Here is a 19187-nt window from a genome sequence, read left to right on the forward strand (position 1 = left end):
CAATTTCAACATTTTCAAGTACTTTAGCCTAAATTCCAGCACTTTTCAAATCTGAAAAAGCAACATTAAAATTCGTCAGGTAAATGTTCATTCCCCTGTTTTTTATTACCACATATCGTTTCGGACAACACTGCGCGGCAAGTATTTAAACGTTTCCGCTGTTCGCGCAGGTTTAGGAGAACCAAGTTAGCCTAACCGCTAACGGCTAATAAAATAATTTAAGCAACACCTATGTAAGAGGTGAGTAACATTAAAGCAACGAAAAACCACAGTTAAGCAAATATTACCATGTGGAAGTCAGTTTAAACTCAGAAGAGTGTTTACCAGTATACCTGTCTTTCACTCACTGCTAACAGAACATATACTGCCGAACTGAACCGTTTGGGGCGGTCTGCCGATTTTTATATGACTCAAAGAGCCAATCAGGAATAAGCAAGGAAATATCTTCACGCTGTAAAGCAAAATGCATTTTTGTGATTGGTTCAGAGGTAATAAAAAAAAGCCGTTGCTTGCGTTGTGCTTGGGGGGGCAAAGACACAATTTGGGGGGGCAATGCCCCCCTCTGCCCCCCCCTAGCGCCGGCCCTGTAATGTATGCATTGGTTTTACTACTGTGCTGGATGCTTCCAGAGGCCAGTGAAGTGTAATTCCTGTTTGACTAGAACAAAGGTTTTTTCCAGCATTACTCTGTGTTAAAAGTACAGACATGTCCTGCAAAAGAACTGCAATAGACTAATGGAGAGAGAATTACATTGAAGTAAATGGTAAAACCGGACTTGGGGAACAAACGGAAGCACACGCAGTTGCCGAGACCTTAGCCTCATGCTAACTGTGCTGAAGAGTCATACTGGCCTTTAACACAAAACCTGAGCACATACAAACAAAAGTAGATGCCACCAGTCTTGTTGTTTTTCCCCAGAGCTCTATCAAAGTCACATCCTGTCACTTTGGCCCAAGGCTCTTGCACCACAGTGTGATTTTGGCTTGTACTAGCTGTCCTGAAAATGTGCTTTCAGAATAATGTGTATGTTCCGAAGCAGACCATCTGAGTCTGCGTGAGATGAAAGCCAGTCCTGATCTATTTAACAGTTTGTTTAATTTTTTGGTGCAGTATAAGGGGATGTCACCATTTCAAAATAACCTACGAATGAATTAAACCTATATACTTGTGTAAAAGTGTAAAAATGAGTTTAACTACCAGATGCATGATGGGCGGAGGGGAAGGGGTTTCTTCATTGCTAAATATCTTTGATAGCTGCACATGTAAATTGAAATTTCTCTTGTGCAAAACCTTCTTTGCATTCCTCATTGAGGAGCTATTGTAAAGCCACTTGGTATACGCCACTATGCGGCAAACTGGCCCTCAAGAATTCACCCCTAAAGCTCTTCAGGGTCCTCTTCCCCTGCTCACTCAATGTAGAGACGAAGCAGCTAGGAAAACCATAGTGTGAATCGCCCCAGTGAATGCCAACACCTAATTTTGCCTAGCCAGTGTAATTGGCTTGGCTTTTGTTATCTTTTTTTTTTCATGTGGGAATGTGTCGCACACAGTGCCCAAGTGCCAATCTCCCATCACTAAAGTGGTCGCAGCACAGGCAGAAGCCCGTGCGTCACTTGCAGGCCTCCGGCCGCCTCTTGGAGGGGTCTGACGCTGCATCTCAATGGCGTTGCACAATAGCTCAGAGTTCTTTCTATGCAGAGGAACTGTGGAAAAGAAAAAAAATCAAGAGCCTTGGTAACAGAAGCGCTAGCTCCGATTCTAAAGCTAAGCTTGGATCCTTTTCAACAGATCAGGATTTAGCCCTCCAACCCCCACACCCAACCCCAGAGGATACTAAAGTCTCATACTTTGCAAACTGAACTAATTCTATATCAAGTCGGCATGCATCTCAGGAAAAATCAGGTGGCTGTTGTTGAGTATATTTTGTTTCATTTTCTGCTTTTTGTGTTTTGCACAAATGCTTTTTAATGCTTTATTCATGTATTTATTTGTTGTATAATGCCTGGGCTGTGCTTTCAAATCTTGAAATCAACATTATCAAATCAACTTTTTGGTTATTCATATGTTGTTTTTGCATATTATGTGCCATTTTGCTGATCTGCAGAGCTATTCCATCAGCAGATGCACCATCCAAGTACAGTTTATATTAGTCACACCAGGTCTCAAAATTGATGGTTGGGCAATATCAGCAGAAAGGCTCATCAAGTTTAAAACAACAGTAAAACCCCAGTGCAATATTGTCATAGTTGGTTTTACTGCTGAGTGTTGCCAACATATTTTTATCTTGTCTCTGATGCTCTTAAAACTAGCTCCCCCAGCCATTTGTTTGGATCCTCCTTAATATTCCCAAATTAAATCTGCAGTCGTAGGCCATGTGAAACTGGTCCAATTAAAACAAGCTTGCTACAGCCAGCCACCACTGATAAGAACTTGTTTTTCTGACAGCACGTGACTCACCCTCTGAACATGGCCGGCCCACTTCCTTCGTCCAGCCAACCTCCTCATCCTCTTCCACATTTTTCTTTTTCTCCGCTCAAAGTCTTGCAGGTGCCGTCATTGTGTCCATGCTGAGCCCTTGTGATTCACATCTCGCAAACATAATTCTGCAGCTCATTAAGTTGTTAGGATAGTACTCCAGTTGTTGGGGTAGTACTCCAGTTGTTGGGGTAGTACTCTAGTTGTTGGGGTAGTACTCTAGTTGTTGGGGTAGTACTCTAGTTGTTGGGGTAGTACTCTAGTTGTTGGGGTAGTACTCCAGTTGTTGGGGTAGTACTCCAGTTGTCTTTCCTTCATTCAGTCTTCAATCATCATTATTTTCGTGCCTTGTCTTTCCTAGTGCTCTTTTTGCTGATGGTTATCTATGGGTAATCAACATTTTCTTGTGAAATTAACCACTTAATACTGTAGATCCAGGCAGGTGAGGGATGTACTCCAGTAGTCTGTAATTCAAGATTCAGCAGAACAGCAAACAGTTTTACGTTCAGACTAGTTTTGAAAATGAGGATGCAACAAAAACTCAGTATCACACTCAATCACACTTGATCATTCCTGTTAAAACTATGTAAATGTGACTGCTTAGCACACAGTTCTGCTGCCAGCTTTAACCATCCTTTTGGAATTGTGTTCCCTTCCACTTCAGATCATAACGTGAAAGTAATGATCTCTCTCTGGATCACACGCACTGTGTGGAAAGCATGGTAGTGTAGTGGTTGGGTTGAAAACGTGTTGTTTGCCTTCATTCTCCACTAAAGAGAAACTGATGACTGTATAGTCTGCCAACACCAATACAGCCACTGTGGCCAAGTATTTAGCTGGGGCCGCGGTGTAAACATGGGACGTCCCACTGTGCAGGGACCTTGCATCAAAGACCAAAAAAAAAAAAATGGCCAGCATGTTGAGCCTGTCCTCCTCCCTGCTAGCTCTCACATAGCAGTCATGTCCCCCGGTAGGTCTCACATAGCAGTCATGTCCCCCGGTAGGTCTCACATAGCAGTCATGTCCCCCGGTAGGTCTCACATAGCAGTCATGTCCCCCGGTAGGTCACACATAGCAGTCATGTCCCCCGGTAGGTCACACATAGCAGTCAGGTCCCCCGGTAGGTCACACATAGCAGTCATGTCCCCCGGTAGGTCACACATAGCAGTCATGTCCCCCGGTAGGTCACACATAGCAGTCATGTCCCCCAGTAGGTCACACATAGCAGTCATGTCCCCCAGTAGGTCTCACATAGCAGTCATGTCACATGGATTCTCAGTTTTCCAAGGAGTTGGCTTTTTACATTACATGATGAGGCGGGAGAAACAGCCGTATTGACTCACTCGTACTACATGTGGTTCTCATGTAGCTGTTAGAATTAATGTCTACCTTTTGTGGAGAGAACCACAATCCTGCCAAGCCACAAGCCACACTTTTAAATTCTTCCTGCATAGCTTTTTTTTATTTTACTGAAATATGAGACCTATACTTACGATGTTGGCGTAAAGTCAGGTTTTTGTCAGAGCTTTGAGTGAAAACCATTTTGCCAGACTTGGTCATGTTTAGACAAGCAAGGCCAGTGTCAGCAATCTCATATCAAGACTACCTTCCTCTGACCAGTCAAGAGAGTGTGGTCCTCAGAATCTGCTCCAATTATGAGCAATTGTTATCAAAGAGCTGTTCAGGGTCAGTCAGAGAGAGGTGAGATAAGGTAATGCGTTAAAAATACTGTCATAGAGTTCACATTCAGCCAATAATACATTCCTACCTTTAGGGTTACATATTCTTAAAATGAATTTTTACAATTTTTCTTTTCTGGTGGGATATATTTTTGCCTTTGATTTGATTTACATACTTACCTAATATCTTAATTTTATACTTATTCCTACTTAATCCAAAATAAATAAAGTACCCTGAAGCCGCCACCTGCTCTCTCCTTCAGGTTTCCTTCGATGTGAGCGTTGATGCTCGAAGCTGTCCTCCCCGGGGAACCCAGAAGAGCTTCACCATCAAGCCAGTGGGCTTCAAGGACCTCTTGGAGGTGGTGGTGGACTACGGGTGCAGCTGCGGGTGCACGCATCTCACGCAGGCCAACAGCACCCGCTGCAGCTCCGCGGGCACGTACACCTGTGGCACGTGCCACTGTGAGCCGGGGTATCGGGGCGCCCGCTGCGAGTGCGGGGAGGGGGAGTCCGGCTCGGCCAACCTGGCCGCCTGCCGTGAGGCGGAGGGCAAGCAGGTGTGCAGTGGGCGAGGCGAGTGCTCCTGCAACCAGTGCTGGTGCTTCGAGTCGGAGTTCGGCAAGATCTACGGGACCTTCTGCGAGTGCGACGACTTCTCCTGCGCCCGCCACAAAGGCATCCTATGTTCTGGTGAGTGGGGTACGCCGGGCCTGGGATGGCTGGGCCAAGAGGCCTTGGCTTGGGATGCACGTTTACATTAAGTTGTGATTCTTCTTGTTTTGTAGAGCCAGTCATTGTTTTCTTAATGCTGTTATTGTTTAGCCATTAGTGTCAACCCTAGTGTTTTGTTTTGACTTCGGTTTATGTTTATAAAAGGGGAGAACGGGAGCTGACCTTGAGTGTGTCTGCAATGCTTTCTTACCTGACCTGCTCTGTCTTGACATACACAGCTGTGATTATCTGAATTGTGTGCTACTTAATACTACTTGATGCTACGTGATGCTTAACCAATTGAAGTGTCTAAATCAGTCCTGTTGCCTCCTGAACATGAAGTTGAAATGTTGGCTTATTTCACCTTTCTGCTAAAGATGCCCTGATGAGAGTCCTAGACCCTGTTTTGTTGAAAAGAGACCATTACGACCTTATTATTGTTATCTAAACTCTAGTGAATGACAGCTGATCCAACCACTACAGGTTTATTCGCATCTAGAAATGCTGAAATTGAGCCCCGTTGTCCATCCCACCCCAAAGAACTCACCCCACCATGACACAGTGGGGCTTTGTAATGAGCTGCATTCTGTTTATCCCCCATACACAATCACTGCTTTATCACCAAAAAAGCTCTGTGTTTTCTTTTAGTCAGCAGGAACTGCTGGCCAGCACAAAGTGGCCATTTGTTAGAGAATGGGATGACAGCAGACCTCAACGAGTGCTGATGACTGAGGGAACGTTAATTAAACACTACCATTAATTAAACACTACCATTAATTAAACACTACCATTAATTAAACACTAACTGTCGCGTATGAGCAGCTGCTTTCCTGCCACCTCTCCCACTGCACAACTTTGCACTCCATTAGCAGTGAGGCCATAATTACTCAGAGTTCTACTCTTTCCCACCTATTTGCCATCAGGAGTTAATTGGAACAAGTTGCTGTAAGCCCCTTGATAACCATTTTGAACCTTCTACCATTGATGGGAAAGTTCTTGTTTATCTTGTTAAAAGGCCTGTAAGTATGTGTTTGTGACTCTTTTGGTTTTGGGTTTGCTTAACTGAGGCCAGTGTGTCTGAGGGAAGGAAAATGTTGGGATAAAATGTCCGACTTTAGAACACTCAAAATTATCCAAGATTGTAGAGGAACAATAATGGACAGGATTTGTTTATGCAGCTTTCCCACTTGAATACTTCTAGTTTTTAAATATCTGAAATTTGGGTTTTAAGTGTGCAGAAATGCAGCCTAGTGTTTCTCATGGTTAGCCACAGGTTGTTTTATTATCAAAGCAACATTTGGCACTAAATGATCTTAAAGGCCCACATCAGCTATGAAGATTTTGCTAATGCTCATTTACTTTAACAGTGGAAATCATAATTAATGATGTCAAAAAGCTGCATGACCATAAGCCACTTGTAAATCAAGACATTTGTGTTGATTTACAAATTTTTAGCTTTGATGTTGTGTATTAGTAGTACACAAGCATCTGTGTTAGCCACTGGTTTAGATGGATAGCAAACAGCACACCTGAACTCAAATTAACTCTTGGGTTATTCTGAAGATTAGTATTGATCATCTGTGTCAGTGTCTTACATTTTAGTATTTCTTTACATAGGCTGTATTCTTTTATGCATCATTTAGTAAAAAAAAAAATATATATATATATATATATATATATATATATATATATATATATATATATATATATATATATATAAAGATGTTTGGTATTTGCTCATAATGTTCCAGCATGGTTTGAACTGAATGTGTCAGCTGTGTCTGTATTTCATTTACTTTAGCTTGAGCACAGACTGCACACCACATTCCAGCCACTGCCATAGTATGTGACAGAGTTTGGTCTGTGACAACACGACTCAAAGCCAAGACTCTGCAGTCTAGCATTCACTCCTGCTTTATCTAATCATGTTGCTGTATTGTGTCTTGCTTGCTGACCTCTACATAGGCCGCTACAGGTCAGGTTGACTGTAGGCTAGCTAGTACAAGACCGGGCCCTTACTTCACCATCCCCATTACTTTATTCACTTTATTATCTCATCAAATGGTGAATGAAAGCAATATTCAGTTGAGGAACAAGTATCATTTTGATTTGGTTGTGATATCTTGGTTCATCCATTCTCAGGTAAATCTGATGTGCCATGAGTAGGATTTTGCTGCAGACAGGAGTGTGGTCAGTCAGGGAGGTCTGAGCAGTCTTGCTGTTCTGTGTAATGAGGAAGTCTGGAGTAGCAGGACAGGGAGAAGTGCTGACTCTGCAGGACAGGCTATCTGTCTCTGTCTTAGCCTTGGAGGTTACAAACAAGACCCAACTGGCATAAAAGTCTATTCTCAATCCAAAACTATGTGCTTAAGCAGTTTTTCATCACATTTGTGCAGAAGTGGGAAGAAAATGCATAGTAGTGTAAGACTCTTATCCTAAGTGTTTGGTGTAATGAACATATATCAGAACGTTTTTATTTTATTTTAATTAGAAAATTTTAATTCTATACAAACATGTCTGGTTGTTTATACATGCTGGTGTGCAAGCATTCTCAAACTAATGCCTTTTCTGTGTGGACTTTTGTAGACCCTGACTTTGTAGCACATTGCTGCACATCTGCATTTGATTTGCAGAATAATACCCAACCAGTTAGTAATCCACAAAGACAAAAATAGCATCCCTGTCTGGTCAAAGTTTGTAAGTTTCCTTTAAACTTTTCTCATAAATGCTTATTTTATTTTACTTCAGAGTGTAACCTCATACACTTCAGTTTTCCATAGAAAACTAATGATTATAACTGAGAACTCAAGATGAATGTCGAAATAGTTTGATCTGGTGCCTCAAGACACATGCCGTACGTTAGTGGTTCTGTCAGTGTGCCTTGTTCAAGTGCTTCATGCAGTTTTATTTTTGTGTGTGTTTGTTTATTACTTTATAATCAGTGTGGTTTTGGGAGATTGATCCAGCATAGCATTTAGCAGAAGAGCACATATGTGGAACACTTATTGTATGATGCAGTTAGGGTTGGATCTGGTTTCATTTAGTGCTTGGTGGAGGTGCGTCATGCGCTCATTCGTGTCTAAGAGAAGACAGTGACCATGTGCACAATTAACCTCTGCATCCTTTCCCACCGTTGGCTGGGCATGACCTCAGCTCTGCGCCAGTGCCCCCCCCCCCCCCCCCCCCCCCCCCCAGTCCACACACAGCCTCGCTCTCATGAGACCTCAAACTCGTGCTTGGCTGTTTATTATGGAATTAATTTCAAATGTTTAAATCATGAACGGCACATGATGGATGAGCAGCTGTGAACGGCATGTGTAGGTCTGTTGTGTTGTGCTAGTGTGGTGACCAGGTTGAACCTGTTCACTAATGTCCTTACCTAGTTTTCTAGTACAGTCTGTTTTCTAGTGTGCTGGTCTCCAGGCGCAGCCGTTGCAAATCTTGTTTATGTGCTGCATTTTGGGCTTTGCACTAAAGCATTCTGAAATATTTGGTCGTATGTGGGACCTCAGAAGTTGCCAACACTTACGTTTACTTCATAGCCGATCTGCTGACTGTAACCTTATTTGTCTTCAGATTGACATCTGCTGCTTCTTCTTTGACTCAAGTGGTACTCGGATTTTAGAGCCCAAATGCGACCTACTTTGTAGCAGAAAAATAATAGGCGCAGCTGTTTAAACCTGCTTATTCAGGGAGGCCACAGGCTTCAGTGTAAACAAGCTACTGAGGAGACACAGGTCCTTTTCACTGACCTCTGACAAGACCGTGCTCTTTGGAAGAAGCATGAAAGAATTACAGGCTTTCTGGTGGCATAAGATTTAACATTTGTGGCATTTAACATATTTTGTATTTGTTTCATTGTATATTGACACTATGACTGCATATGCTGAAGCATGTGCTTTGTATTCATAGATATGATCTGAATCATATTTGGAATAATGGGAAGGATGCTGTAGCTTCAGCTATGGCTTCTTCACAATAAAGGTGCGGCAGCACACAGGCGGGTGAATGTGCTTTGTGGCCAGTATAAGGCTTAGCACACAAGCCAGCCAGCCAGCGCTTAACCCTCATCACTGACTAGGGAAATGTACGGCAGACCAGCAGGTTCAAACCAAGACTCCGTTTGGAGGATGACTTCTCCAATGTAATTGAATTTAATCCTTGTACACATTTTAACATGTTTTCAACTTGTGTGTTGACTTTTGTGCTTATAATAACGGGGTTGATTACCGCTTACCATCACAAATGGACACTTTAAACCTTCATTCCGCACTGGAGATTATATTGTGCAGCTCCTTAAAAGCTTTTTTGTTAAAGATTTGTATTTCTGCATCTTTCAGGTTGATCAAAGTGGAGCCATGTCTGCACTTTTATTGATAGCTGAGGATTCACATTCCTACTGCAGGGTTATTTTTTGATCACTTCAATTGGTGAAGTAGCTATGTTGAACACTTTATCATAGCACCTCTGAATTGTTTGCGCCTGGACAAGTGTTCACCAAAACACACGGCTGGACTTTTATTAAAGCAATATATGAAGCATGTCACATTTTGATATTTTGTATCTGGTATTTGACACCTGCATGTGCTTGCAGAACTTTGACCAAGCTGAATGCATGCAGGTGTCTGTGCGTGGTGAACAGTTTATACAAAGTTACAGTGTGTTTTCCCTAAACCGTAGACATAGGGCAAGTCTCAGTAGTATGAACAGGACAGGAGACATTACACATTCCTGAGAATGGAGCCCTGGGCTATAATTATGACTATGTTTAGTGCCAACCAAGACTTACATGACTACAGACACTGCACTGACTACAGTGTTGTTAACGGTTTCCTGTTTCTCCATGGAATGCTGAGGGTCTGCCTATTTGAACTCTGCTGAGTTGTTTTTTTTTTTTTTTTTTTTTGTATATGGTTGCGACTCCATGTAAACAGTTAGCTAAGGGAAAACCTGACTCGTCAATAATGGGCTCACCGTGTACTGCTTGTAATATAAACCTGACGTGTTCTCAAGCCTTACTGGAGATTGGCATCTTTTCATCTTCTGCTGGTGTATGTTAAACACTCTTTCCCAAGGTAACTTTAACCTTGATCGGCTGTTCACACAAATACAGTGTTAAATACAATTTAAGAAATAATAACAGTATACTCTAAAACTGGTCAAGAGAAGCTGAAATGAATGCCAAAACACTAACTGACCTGCAGTGGCATGTGTTCTATCATTTGTTTTTGTTGTTTTTTTTTCAATGCATTTTTACTATTTATCAGTTCTGGTGCATGATATACATCATCAGAAGACTCCCTTTATACTTTTTATACACAGTTTACATAATGTAGCAGATACCATTGTCCAGAGTGATTTACAGTTCAGACTTACATTGCTTAGTTGTCTCTATGGAAGAAACCCTTATGATGGTATACGAAGCCCGAAGTTAGAATCCTGTTTAAGAAAGAACACACAAAGAAAGGGTCTTCTTTTGTTTGATTTTTGTAAAAAAAAGAGCCATTGTATCATATATTTGTTGCATGTGACACACGGTTAAGATCTAACATGGCAGAGGAACAAAATTTGAATTGATGCGTGTGTTTTTTGAGGGACAACTGGAGTGTAGCACAAAGGAGTCATGATCTCCCTATACAGCCAGCAGAGAATCATGTGAGAGTCGTTGGATCTCATTTAAATTCAATCTAAATGGTTCAAGAAAAAGCTAAATTATTTGATCTCAAACTTTATTCAGCGTAGAACTGTGTATAGTTACAGAGGTCATGTATTAATTCCTAAGATTTACATGAAGAGTTTCATGAAATCAATGAAATTGACTGTACTTAACAGGAAAAGAAGAGACATGCTGTGCTGATGTGTGGAAAGACATGGAGGTGAGATGCTGTTTCAGCCCTGGTGACCTCGTTTGCTTAATCAGCGTCTTGTATATTGGAGAAGGCTGCCTCTGCTTTTAAAATGTAATTTTATTTTTCACACTTTCAAGCTGAACAGAGAGACAGAACTAAGGGAACGCTCTTGTGTTCTTGTTGTGCTCTTCCTTGTTTTCTTTATTAGAAATATGGGTTTGGGTTCTAACCCTAACTAACTCGGACCATGTTGATAGTTGTCAATTTATGTTCACCCATGTTACTACCCACTTAATCAGTAGCACTTGCATCTCGAGGGGATGCAGTTTGAGATGATAGTCTGTTGTTATCATGAATGGGGCAGTCATGGTCCTGTGATAGGGAACTGGTCTTGTGACCGGAGGGTTGTGGGTTCGATTCCCAGGCCTGAGGCCATGACTGAGGTGCCCTTGAGCAAGGCACCTAACCCCAACTGCTCCCCGGGTGCCGCGCTAGGGCTGGCCACCACTCTGGGCATGTGTGCACCACAGCCCCCTAGTAATCACTTGTGTGTGTGTGTGTGTGTGTGTGTGTGTGTGTTCTAATTGCACAGATGGGTAAGTGCGGAGGACAAATTTCAATTGCGGTGAAAAAAATCACAATTGACAAATATGGCATATTTCATTTCAATGGTTTATAACCGACATCCTTCAGGGGTTTGTTTCCACACAGTGATTGTACACCTGTAAGGCTGTTGGAAAATATCAAAGCTGCAGTTTCAATATCCAATTAGGATATATAATATGAATATATTATGTCTAAATGAAGTTGTATGTAAACGTCATTGGCTGAATTTTGCCCCAGACCTCTTATCCCCCCCCCCCCCCCCCCCCCCAACCAAAACTGCTACTTCCGCTTTTGAAGCTGTCACCAGAAGTTGCTGTGGTTAGCATTTATGTGCTTGCCGTTCATTAAGAATTAGCTCAGATTTTAATTTACTTGAAAGTATTTTTGATATTTTTTTGTCAAAAGATTACAGCTGCCAGTAACATACTGTATATACAAATATTATAATCACACTAAAGATATTGTTACAGTCTAACTGCCTCCCATGTGCCAGTGACATTTATAAATAGTAAGTCAGAAATTTTATTCTATTCCCTCAAAATCTCCTTCAAGCCATGGTGGCAAGTTTCACTTCTTTGGGATTAGTCTACTTATGCAATGGAAGGATTCACTTCCATATCTGTAATGCCTGATTTTGCAGAAATGTCTGTCATCATAACTACAGGAAAAGCCATCACATGCATCTTTCTGTCTATGGCTATTCTGTAGTCTGTGATGACTGTAGCTTTTGTGGTGAGGAAGATGGCCCTTCTCTAACAAGGTTTGAATAAAGATACATTAATGATACATTCACTACACTGCAGTCTCAATGTCACCTGAAGGGTTTGAATGCAGACATATATGTATGTATGAGTCATTAGTCTCAGACATGTATGATTTATTAGTCATTTCCTCCTATTCATCATAAATGTAAGATTCACTACCAGAGCTATGCAGCCAAATGCCTCTCATCACCTCTATAATAGGGTCCAGTTTATCAAGTGCAGACAGGGACTCTGAGAAGAATTAGTGTTGTAGAGAGACATCCCCAAGCACCTGGTGTTCAGGCTGTTGACTGTATCCAGAGGCGATGTGAATGAGTAGTGATAAAACGTGGTCAGCAGGTCCTTTGCGATAGAGATATTCCTCCTCATACAGATCATGCAAGGAAGAAAACTGTTCAGAAGGCCGGGCAGATAATCGTTTAAATCTCGTCAAGTGAGAATGCTCAAGAACACTGTCCAAACTTCAAAAGCCACTGTGTGGTTTGTGTGGGGGAAATCACTCTACACCACTCTATGCCACTCTATACTATAGCATATTGTGTTTGACATTTCTGGGGGGGGGTGGATCTTTAAACACGTCAGTCAAAAATCATCTCCCCTGTGAAATATAGTCCCCTCCAGTCATGGTGATTGTTGAGGTCTGCTGTAATTTCCAGATCTCCATGCTGCTGAGGCTTTGGCTGCCCTGTGGCTGAGTTGAGTGGGTCTGGGTGGATCTAGAAACGTCTCTGTCCCAAAGCCATTGCAGTATGATGGATGATAACTCGGTGACCCAAATAAGCCAGTGTGTAAGAAATGGCTTTCCCTGCCCAAGATTTAGGGTGTTACTGTCATATATTTGTGGATTGTGGATTGGTACTACTGCCATCAAGCATTTTAAAGGGATTCTAATCAAGAAGACTGATATTTCAGCTCTCAGTTTTGTCTTTGCTTTCAAGCCCAAACTTGACCCCACCCTCCCCCCCCCCCCCCCCCCCCACACCACACTCACTCACTCTCACACTCTCTCTCTCTCGCTCTCTCTCTCTCTCTCTCTCTCTCTCTCTCTCTCTCTCTCTCTCTCTCTATCATATTAATCTCTCTCGCTCCCTCCCTCACTTTTGATGTGGAAGACGGAAGCAGGTGTGTGGGAAGAATATTTGCCCAAACTTGCCTTTTAACACCAGCTCTTTAAGGAGGGGAACATGCAGACGGAAGTGTAGGATGCATCTTGCAGACGGTTCTCACCCTGAATCAGGGCCACATTCTCAACATGACCCGCCTCTGTTCAAATGAGACTCACCCTTTGCAGTCCAGTGTCAGTGGCAAATGTGAATGACCATTGTAGGGTGTGGAACCTTACAGCAACCCACAGTATGGCATTCCACCTTGACTTTTTCCACTTCTTAAAGTCATACACATAGACCAACATGCACCCAGTGATTTAAAGTAAAGAGAGGAAAAAACCTTTTGCCTTAAAAAAAATTTTTGTCCTTGCTTCTATGGAAACTTTAATGTAATTGACTGTTTCAGGGATGGATTTCATACCAGTGGTTTCGGTGTTTTCTGTAATTTTCCTCATCAATTCCTTAGGAATTCCAGATTTTGATGCCAAGTGAAATTCTAAGTGAGACATGCAATTTTTAGATTAAATATGTGCAAAATCTCACATTGTTTACAGAAAGAATTTAGCTGTTTAACTTGGATTCAGGTTTTGCACATTCTAGAAGGTCCCTCTGTAAACCATCCATAGAGTATCTCTGCAGTTACACCCACTCAGAGCATATGAGCGCTACTCTGCTGTCGGACATAATCTGTCCTGCTTCAGAAAAAAGGTGCTCAGGCAGCATGTGTTTCCTCTTGTTCTGTCCTAGAAAGGCATTAATCCTGCGTCTGGTTTCACGAGTAAGCCCTGAAGGTCCCACTTCTGTTGGATACACCGGTGTACTTCTAACTTTTAATTTGTTTTTTGTTTTTTTTTTTATTAGTCACTTGTGCATAGAGAAGCTGAAGAATTCTACAGTTGCCTGGGAGTTCTCCCTTATTGCCGTGTTAGTGTTACACTACGGCTTAGTCAAGCTGCCCGATGTGGGAATGTTATTGTTTAAGAAAACTAGCAAAATGTCTGTTAGACATGACATATATCCTGTTTAGACTCTCAGCTGTCTACTTGTCATGAAAGCTTGTCTTGTTTCTGCTCTTTGCTGAAGCCCCTGACCCAATCTGGGATGTAATGGCAATTTTCACCACTATATCATCAGTCACACCATCATATTGACCTTTACAATCCTGCATGTCGACATCATTCATCTCCAGTGTGCTCGGCATGGACATGCAGGAGCCAGGAGATGTATCCTGTAATCCAGCCAGTTGTTCTGGGCTGGAATGTGGGCAGTGGTTTCTTTTCAAACAGAGCTTTTTTTTTTTAGATTACAAATCTAGGTCAGGTCGATATTTACACGCTCATCATGACTGTGGTCAAATGGATAAATGCAAGAGAGCATTTCTAACTGCAAACACCACAAGCTCATTGTTTGGAAATGGTTACAGGCAAGATGTGTGTTTTTATTTGGGGACACCTGATTTTATTTGTTTTTTTTAGCTAGTTCATCTTGGATATTGTTTAGTTAAGTGTGTGTGTGTGTGTGTGTGTGTGTGTGTGTGTGTGTGTGTGTGTGTGTGTGTGTGTGTGTGTGTGTGTGTGTGTGTGTGTGTGTGTGTGTGTCTTCTTTTCTCTAGGTCATGGTGATTGCCACTGTGGGGAGTGTAAATGTTATGCTGGCTACATAGGAGACAACTGTAACTGCTCCACAGAGACGGCCCCCTGTGTGTCTGAGGACGGGCGCATGTGCAGCGGGCGGGGCAGTTGTGTGTGTGGCCGCTGCCAGTGCACTGAGCCGGGGGCATTTGGGGACACCTGCGAAAAGTGCCCCACCTGCCCTGATGCCTGTGCCACAAAGAGGTATGACCCAGAGATCCCTGTTGGGCTGCGATTGGGCTCTGAGACGATTCGTGTTATTCAAAAATTGGTCAGGCTGTTGAATTGACCTGTAGTTTGAGGCACTTTCAGTAGCTCAGTGCTGGTCCATGTGTATCGCTGTCCTAGATTTACTTTGTGGTTTCTAAATGATAGGTAACATTTAACAAGCCAGTGATAAGTTTGCTCGTCCACATGTTACTAACACATGGCCCGTGAGAGTGAGATGAACAAGGTTCTCATTCCTTGTGTGACCCCTGCTGCTTGGAACTATTAGAAAGGTTATGAGCAATGCTCCTTTCTTTGCTCATCCACTGGTTCTCATGATACCTGGGTTTGGCTTCTTGGTCAGTCATTGGACTTTTCTTCATTGGCCTTTGATACTCCCTCCTTGTCCGTCTCTGGAGATGTACGGCCTGTGTTGATGTTCAGAGGCTGAGCTCTTTGAGCAGACTGACCTGTGTCTCTGAACTTTAACCTCAACCCATCCATGTTGTTTGCGTGGGGGGATGTTGGTGTGTGGACCATCGATGAACCTCTGAGATCTTTCTGCAGGGAATGCATCGAGTGCCGCCTCTTCAACACGAGGAAGTTTGCAGACAACACCACCTGCCAGCACATGTGTAAGGATCAGATCATCGTTAAAGACTCACTCAGTAAGTATGTGTTGAATGATGGGTTTGCTTTTAGTTTTGATTAAACAGTTGATGTAAATATTGCTTTGAGGAAGTTCATCTATTCCTTTCTTGAGCCTCACATCACCACCTGAAAAATCCAGAATCATTTGTTGGATTACTGCTGACCCCATATGGAGGTTTGTTGTGGTATCACTGAGCCCACTTCCAGTTAACTCACCTAAGCTTTGACTGATGTTATTTGTCAACTATACCGACAATGGAAACCAGGAAAAATAGATATTCTTAATATATAAATGTCTTGAGCTGCATGTGTCTGGACAAGTAAAATCCAGACTTGAGATACTAGCATATATTAACCACAATGAATGTCAGTTAAATAGGATTCAAGGATTCAAAGTGTTTATTGTCATATGCACAGAGGGAATAGGTTTCCTAAGATACAATGAAAATCTTTCTTTGCTCCTCGCTAAGAATGCCACAGGAAATATACACTAAATAAAATAATAATATAATAATAAACCTAAGCTGCTACAATATAGAATCTTAAATTTACACCAGAGAATAAATTACAGCGGAACAAAAAGTACAGTGTATAAATTACAGTGATGTGTTGTAAATAATCACAATAAGAGTGCAGTAGTTGACCACAACAGCCTTCTGTGCAGCACAGTTGAGGCATGTAATGCAAAGAGAGGTTCCACACCACATGGCACTTGCACTGCACAGATAACTCTGACTCTGGAGTAAAAGGCGTGAGATGTAGGAGTCCTAGAATGCTGAAGGAACGTGTGAAGTTCAAGACTGCTGCCTGCTTCACAAGGCCTGCTCCTTAGTCTCACTCATTGCAATGTGGTCCTCTCAGTGTGCCCAGTCATCCCATGATGGTGGGATCATCAGCAACTTTGATGGTGTTTGGTTTTCCTCGATTACCCATTTTTATGGGAATTGTGAAAGGCTGATGATGATCGCTTGTGTTGTTGGTGTTTAACGGTTATTGTCTGATAGGGTATGTCATTATTGGCCTGTGTTTCAGCTGGACAGACCCTCCTTGGGACAAAAGGAACAGACATCATACTGGTGTCTGTTCTGAGACTGAGCTACTGGCCCCTAATGAGTCCAGAGTGCACCATCTCCAACTTCTCTGGCAATAACACTTCCTAAAATGTGCTCACATGAACAAAGCCGTTTCCTTGGCGTTGAGTTTCGGAAAAAGAGCCTTGTGTAACAGACCTCTCCGTACTGGAGCGGATGTGCGTATACACACTCACACATAGCCTAGCTGTACTGAACTTTGCTTCAGTATTCAAAGCGGGCCAGATAGTATGAATCAAGCTATTTTAAATAGTACTTCTTCCCTTTTTAGTTGTCTGTGTTTAATTAGTAGACTGCTGGTTAACTGCTTCTGTTGTGGTAGCATCAGAAGTCTTGTGTGCCAATTTTATCCTCTTGGCTAGAGCCCACAGCTATACACACTGTAAATAAATACCATTTTGGGGCAGTAGAGGTTGTTTCCTTCTGAGGAAATACTGACAGGTTATTGATTTGCCAAAGGTGCTGTCAGTTCAGTGAAATGGGCAGCCAGGTGTTTTTGATGTCCACACCGTCAGACCCTCCATCATGCTCCTCTCACTCCTCACTCTTCTCACGCAGAAGTTCCTGCAGCCACTCTGCTGAGGGTGCGGATCATTTCCCAGCGTTCTGGAGAACTGCTTCCGTCTGTTAGGATGTTTCTGTTTTGGGATCAGAGTCTGTGTTTTTCCATCTCCCCATTGTTATGATCACGTGATGGGTGTAACTGATCTGGGATTAAACAGACATATGGCAAGAAAGGCAGCGTCTGTGAAGTACGGGTCCATCGCTACATTTGTGCTTCAGTGCTGTATAGGGCAATGTCAGGAGTGACCTCATTGGCCACCTATGTTATTATGTCAGCCAGTAATAAAGCCCTGAGCCTGTGAAAAGCATCACTTATTTCAGTCTAGCCCCTCCAAGAACACTCACCCAGCTCTGCCTATTGAGATCCTTGCTATTACTCTTAATCCTCATAATAAGCAGGTTATATATATATATATATATATATATATATATATATATATATAAATAAATATATATATATATATATATATATATATAAATAAATATAATATAAAATGCATTCGTAATATTAAAATCTTCAAAATTCCTCTTCAAATTGCTTGAGTAGTCTGTAAACAAACCGTGATGTTTCTGCAGGCTGCAGCTTTGTCTCCAAACACCATGGACTGCTTCATTCCTAGAGATGTTTTACATCAGTCCAGGAATGTATAAATAAGTCGGCATTCTGCAGCATTTTAAGGCTTGCAGACATGACCGAAGGTCTTGTAGATTCAGGGCCTCTGCGTGCCACTGAAGGAACGGATCACGGAGCTGCTGTTTCACAACACCCGGGTGCCGTTTTAGCCATACGACCTCCCTAATTGACTCCACATGTACATTCCTGAAACATTTAGCACAATAAAACAGTGGAAATGGAAGTGACATGGTGTCTTCTCAGCCCAGATAAATTTGAACTTTTTTCTTGTATTAAGTGTGGAATGCACACTTATTTCAGTTTAGTTTTTTTCAGTATCATGGGTTTGGATATGCATGTTATTCTTAGTTTTGCCTTTATGGCTGTGTCTCAGTTTGGCCAGCTGTTTCATTAAAGATCTCTGCCTTTACTCCTTCTCTTTCTAACCCTCCCTTCTCTCACTCTCCCCTCTGTCTCCTCTGTCTTTTGCTTCTCTCTCTCTCTCTCTCTCTCTCTCTCTCTCTCTCTCTCTCTCTCAGACTCTGATGACCCAAACACAGTGCTCTGCCTGTATAAGACAGAGAATGACTGTGTGATGAAGTTCACCTACTCAGAACATGCCAGTGGTCAGTCTGTCCTCACTGCACTGAAGGAGCCAGGTCAGTGTTCACAGCTCTCGCCCTTTGTCGAACCCCTGTGAACACCACATCCCCTCTGCTGTCCACGCTCCAGGGGGGTAGAAAAGTACAGATGATGTTGAAGATGATATGATTTTAAATAGTTTAGGCTTATCTGTAATTTTGTAGGACTTTAAACAAAAAAGCCTCCTGAGCCTCCTTTGTGTGTCCCGTTTTTATTTATGCATTAAATGATTTGTGTGTGTGTGTGTGTGTGTGTGTGTGTGTGTGTGTGTGTGTGTGTGTGTGTGTGTGTGTGTGTGTGTGTGTGTGTGTGTGTGTGTGTGTGTGTTCAGAGTGTGGTGTTGCTCCTGATGCTGCTACAGTGCTGCTGGCTGTGGTCGGCAGCATCCTGCTGGTGGGCATCGTGCTGTTGGCCATCTGGAAGTTGGTGATAACCATCCACGACCGGCGTGAATTTGCCCGCTTCCAAAGTGCACGCTCTCGGGCCCGATACGAGATGGTACGGCTGTTCATTCGTCTGCTTGAGACACACGACTGCTACTGTAGGCTAACTGAATGCTAGAATAAGCTGTCTGGGTTTATGCCTTCACTAATTC

At 42.5% G+C, this 19187-nt stretch overlaps 1 protein-coding gene across 1 annotated transcript in view; it reads left to right on the forward strand.

Annotated features, from left to right (window-relative positions):
• The window catches only part of itgb5 (integrin, beta 5), a 37923-nt gene that overhangs the window by 13955 nt on the left and 4781 nt on the right, over positions 1-19187 (forward strand). Inside the window, exons 10-14 of the mRNA XM_077002699.1 lie at positions 4418-4847; positions 14806-15028; positions 15599-15699; positions 18490-18609; positions 18924-19090. Coding sequence (XP_076858814.1) covers positions 4418-4847; positions 14806-15028; positions 15599-15699; positions 18490-18609; positions 18924-19090 — 1041 coding nt within the window. The remainder of the gene's footprint in view (positions 1-4417; positions 4848-14805; positions 15029-15598; positions 15700-18489; positions 18610-18923; positions 19091-19187) is intronic.

Source organism: Brachyhypopomus gauderio, chromosome 4, assembly GCF_052324685.1.
Source record: "Brachyhypopomus gauderio isolate BG-103 chromosome 4, BGAUD_0.2, whole genome shotgun sequence".
NCBI lineage: Eukaryota > Metazoa > Chordata > Actinopteri > Gymnotiformes > Hypopomidae > Brachyhypopomus > Brachyhypopomus gauderio.